The 5,000-nt window shown below is 37.1% G+C and overlaps 1 protein-coding gene across 5 annotated transcripts in view; it reads left to right on the top strand.

Annotated features, from left to right (window-relative positions):
• The window catches only part of LOC138016589 (very long chain fatty acid elongase 4-like), a 58,886-nt gene that overhangs the window by 53,876 nt on the left and 10 nt on the right, over positions 1 to 5,000 (top strand). For 3 of the 5 annotated variants that reach the window (XM_068863760.1, XM_068863761.1, XM_068863764.1), the window contains 5 exons: positions 454 to 510; positions 609 to 714; positions 1,169 to 1,177; positions 1,495 to 1,622; positions 4,443 to 5,000. The exon at positions 4,443 to 5,000 is cut by the window's right edge and continues 10 nt beyond it. In XM_068863760.1, coding sequence (XP_068719861.1) covers positions 454 to 510; positions 609 to 714; positions 1,169 to 1,177; positions 1,495 to 1,622; positions 4,443 to 4,646 — 504 coding nt within the window. In that variant the 3' untranslated portion in view covers positions 4,647 to 5,000. Of the gene's footprint in view, positions 1 to 453; positions 511 to 608; positions 719 to 1,168; positions 1,242 to 1,494; positions 1,623 to 4,442 lie in introns of all 5 variants that reach the window. The other 2 variants (XM_068863762.1, XM_068863763.1) reach the window with 2 other exon arrangements.

Here is a 5,000-nt window from a genome sequence, read left to right as displayed (position 1 = left end):
AACTTAAATGCTTGTTATCACACTATCCGTTCTTTATAAGAAATTTTCTTGCGTGCTATCCGTTCTTTATAAGAAATTTTCTTGCGTGCCTACATGTGCTAATCAATTCTGATCTTTTGTTCAGGGATGCAAGATCGCTGTGACAGATAATAAAGAACTTTTCTAAGTTACACAGATTGCATGTTTTTGTGAAACTTGATTTTCGTAAAACAGTGCTCAATACATAGAAGTAAAGCGTAGTATATATGGCAGAAAAAGACAAATAAACTACAAGTTCATCCCTACAAGCCTGTTTCGTGGTCGCCCACTCATCAGGGGATTTTCTGACCAGTTGAGCCTGCGGTACGGAAGCAAACGATGCAAAATATGCACAATAATTAGCCTCAGTTAAAATAGAACACGTTTCCAAAGCTAGCATTCTCGTGTAAATCAACATAACTTATACTTTCACAGCTTGCTCGCGCTATTTACGTTTACTGGCTGTCAAAGTTTGTGGAATCGCTGGAGACAGTAAGTACGTTTTTGTTTTATTTTGTTGTCCGTCATGAAAATTTATTACTCTTCAATCTTGACCTATTTATCTGCGCCCATTTTGCTATATTTGGCAGGTTTTCTTCATTCTCCGCAAAAAGAACAATCAAGTGTCATTTTTACATGTGTATCATCACTCAGTCATGGTTGTCTTAGGCTGGACGGCAAGCAAATGGCTGCCTGGTGAGTGACAAGAGAGATAAAGAAAAGGGAGAACCCTGTGAAGAAAATCTGTTCTAGAACCATCGACATGTAACAAGAAAAATGAGAAGTAGCCAAAACGACATTGAAGAAAAACGTTACTTTTCAGGGGAGCATAAAAAGAAAACTGTAACTAAGACGGTAGAAGTTCCACTCCAGTTGCTGCCTAGTCATAGACCTCTTTCATAATGGTGTCCAAATAAAATATTCTTTTGTTTTAATGCTAATAAGCCCTTCTAGCCTCGCTACGACGAGCAAATTTTAAAAGAATATTTGTTTCAAAATGAGGGCAGTAGGTCTAATTAACATAAATACAAAACAATGTAAAGTAGGTCGGCATTTATGAAAGTGGTCTATGCAACCCAATCAGCTCTTTTTATCAATTGAGAACTTATTCATTTCTACTCACATGTTTTTCTTTGTCTTTTCTTTACAGGAGGAATCAGTAAGTATTTTCAAGCTCCTTTGAATTGTGTTCTAAAGTGCCAATTTGATACAGCAATAAGTAAGTAAGTATCATTATTTAAACTCGGATTTTTAGGGTAGCTAGTAGCTAATATCTCCGAGCATTGAACAGAACAACTTGAAAAATCCCAACTGGCCGGAGGCAAACCAGTTGGCTATTTACAAGTGCAGCGAGGAAATTGAACCAGAGACTACCTGAAACAAATTCAACGAGTGGTCAGAACGTGTCTTCAACCCAGGGTCTCTGGATCTCTGGACCCTTGTAAATCTAATGGTATTTTGTTTCTATCGTTCCAGCTTTCTTAGGAGCGGCACTCAACAGCTTTGTGCACACTGTGATGTATGTTTACTACGGTCTTTCGGCTTTTGGTCCTCACATGCGTCAATACTTGTGGTGGAAACGTTACATTACCAAACTTCAACTGGTCAGAAAAACTTAATTCTTTATGGGATTCATTTGATTCAAATTCGTGCAGCGTGTGCTGCAAATGTTGAAAGGGCTTCTCTGTAATGATTTTCACAAATTTCATGGAATCATTGGGGGCCAGTTTAGGTTAATCTCTACGCAACGCACTCACACCTATGTCCGCATGGGACTTGAAAAGAAATTTGAGAGTGCAAAGTTCCACATCATGGACTCCCGTCAAGTGGCAAAACGACAGAAATAAGCAAAAGAAAGAAATATTCCAACAGTTAAAGGTCATCAGTCGGCTGTTTTAACATGTTGCTTGGCAATCGCTGTGACGAAACTCGCGCCACAACGGCGAGTCCTCTTCAACGCAAAACAGCGCACAAGCAAACTCGAGAAAACATAGACCCTATGCAAAAATGGCTGCCTTTAAATTATTGTTTTGTTCATATTCAAAATAGCCCAACTAACCTCGTTCGGGATAACAAATTCTTTAGAACTTTTGTCTCAAAAACGAGGTTAGTTGGGCTATTTTGAATATGAACAAAAGAATAATTTAAAGGCAGCTATTTTTGCATAGGGTGTATGTAATACCAAAGTAATACCTTAATCATTTATTCAAATTACGCTCTTAAACCAGTACAATTTTAACATTAATTAAGCGTTCTCATACATACAAGTTTCACTAAATAAACAAGACGAGATTATTCTTTAAAAGTCTAAAGACCAATGCAATATTGTTCGAACTGATAATCACATAATACAGAGCGAATTCTAGCTAATTAATCTGCATATTTACAAGTTCTTTCTTTAAAAATTACAAGTTAATTGTTCTCTTATCAGTTCACCTTGCGTAATGAAAAGAGTAGATCATCGCCCTTCCTTTAATCCACAACGTTTCAAAACTTTCACAACTCTTACCCGTTCCAAAACAAAACTCCAGTTACTCCATCTTAGCTTACTTCTTTTTCCCAACTTGTCATAATTCCCCGGTCTGCAGCGTTTCTCCTGTTTTACGTTTCTTGAGGTTACTGTGTCTGCTCTTTGAAAAGATTGCGGCTGGTTTTCAAGTCGTACTTTTCGCATTAGCGTTTGGTTCTATGGTTCTGTCAACTTTTTAGCAGCACAACTTGCTTCCCCCGTCAAATGACTCTTCGCTGTGAATCTCAGGCTCGCCTCTGCTGAAGACGTCAGTAGTGTCGGCTGTGCTGTTTTAAAGTTTCTTTTTTTCAAACACACATCAAACCCACAAACTTTTTTTGGCAACTCCTTTAAACCCTCTGATTTCAAACTCCTTTGTAAACGCAAGGTGTCTAGTGATTAAAAAAAACTATTGTAAGAGTCTTCTAATTCACCTCTTTAGCTTGTACGTTTTGTTTTGCCATTTCAGACCACGTGATGTTCCCAAGGGAATTTTCCTTTTGGTTTTTTTTTTCATAAGTTTGCATACATAAGACGACCTTTGAAAGAACTGTTCCGTAGAGTAACATCACGTGGTCTGAAATGGGAAAACAAAACGTACAAGCTAAAGAGGTCTATTAACAGCTATAGGGCGTTTTCACGTGACATCATCTCCGCTATGTTGGTGGACGGAAACAAAAGATCTCTCATTAGCTTCTTTTTTCCGTTTACCAAAAGACGTACATTTCTCTGTTGTTATTGGTGTCTCTAAAGATTAGTTGAAAACGTCCTATTGTTGCTCACAATTTCTATGGCTTTAGAGATATATACTAATTTTCAAAGGTTCCTGATTAGAAGTAAATACTTTACAGTGTTAGAGCAGTTTTCAGTTGAGTGTCGAAAGTAATAAGCGAATTGCTTTGGTTTTGCATAACATCACTCAGTGGTTGGTTCAAAGTTCCCGCGCCACTTTTTCAACCAATCAGAAGTGAAACTAAAACCAATTGTGGCTCGCACGTGCACATTTTCCCGCGCTTTTTGTCGGCTACGTGTAATTACTTCGAGTTTTGATTGGCTTACTGCATTGTCTCCGTCCTTTTTGATAAGCCAAAGTAATTACTGTGGTTTTGGTTTTACGACACTCAATTGAAACTCGCTCTATGTGGTGAATAACAAGTTAACAACAACAAAAAAGAGTTACGTACATCGCGTCCTACAGAATAAATACTTAACACAAAAATCCGCATAGTAGAAATAACTATTGATTACAGATGTAATTATGTATTCCTTGACATGCTGCTACTCGTTGGTCTACTTGGTTGGTATAATATCGAGATTACAATACTATTAGTATATTAGGGTATTAGTATAGATAATCACATGATTTCGAGTGCACTAAACGGGCCCGGGTAAATACTTCAGAGTAACAAAAAATTGCACGAGCGCGTAGGTGAGGGCTAGTGAAATTTGTAGTCTGAAAATGTACAACTGCTTATTCATGCCAAATTGCACTCAAAGTCATGTGATTACTTGACAATAATATACATGAATCAAAGGATGACATAAAAGCAAAACAAGTTAAATTTTGGAAGCGCTCGTTTTATTTTCTGTGAAACTCATTCACCTCATTGGCTGAAACATAAAAGCGTTTGTGAAATCTTTAGTCAAACTTTTAATAGACTGTCGTTCAAAAGTCATTTAGTTGCAAACCTGGAAAGGTGCATTTGATACTTGCATTCGTGTTACACATTTGCATCCGCGTTGCACTCTTTTTAAGCCAACAGGACTAAGTAAGTATTCATGTATGTTATTAATCCAGCGAACTGAGAGGACAAACAAGCAGACAGAATTACATGCTACGTATACCCATTTTGGAAATGGCGAGTGATTGTCCGTTCTTATAACTGATTATTTTCTTTCTGTTTTGAATTTACAGACTCAATTTGTGCTACTCTTGATCTACGGTACCAATGCCCTACGGATTAATTGCTTTGAAAATGTTCAACAGACTATTCTCATTTATGCAACAGCGACCTTTGCCGTTACTTTAGTGGTCCTGTTCAGCATTTTTTACATCCAAACATACTTTAAGAAAGAAAATGAGGTCGGTTGTACTAGCAACGAAAAGAAATATGACTAGGTGGCACAGTCAACGTTAGGTGCGTTCAGAAAAAAAGGTTTAACTTGAAATCCAGCTCAGTTACTCAGATCGAACTAAATTTGAAGATTTAACATGAAAAGGTTTACTGATTCATCATACAATTTGAATCGTTGATTTGCACTTAATTGTTAGAGGTGAGGAAGATATCTTTATTCCATTCACTGATAAGTCTAGGAGAGTGATTGCTAGTCTAGCTTAGCTTACGGAATGTTTTTGTTCGATTTCCTTTGCTCAGTAACTTTCCAGTTATTCGGCAGTTGTTTATTTTTAAAGTATAGTTAAGGTTTTTTTGTAACGTGTGAATTATCGAAAACATCGGTAATAAAGAGTTAT

This window comes from Montipora capricornis, chromosome 9 (assembly GCF_036669925.1).
Source record: "Montipora capricornis isolate CH-2021 chromosome 9, ASM3666992v2, whole genome shotgun sequence".
In the NCBI taxonomy this organism is placed as follows: Eukaryota; Metazoa; Cnidaria; class Anthozoa; order Scleractinia; family Acroporidae; genus Montipora; species Montipora capricornis.
The sequence above is the reverse complement of the archived record's forward strand: the minus strand, read 5'-3'. Positions and strand labels throughout refer to the sequence as shown.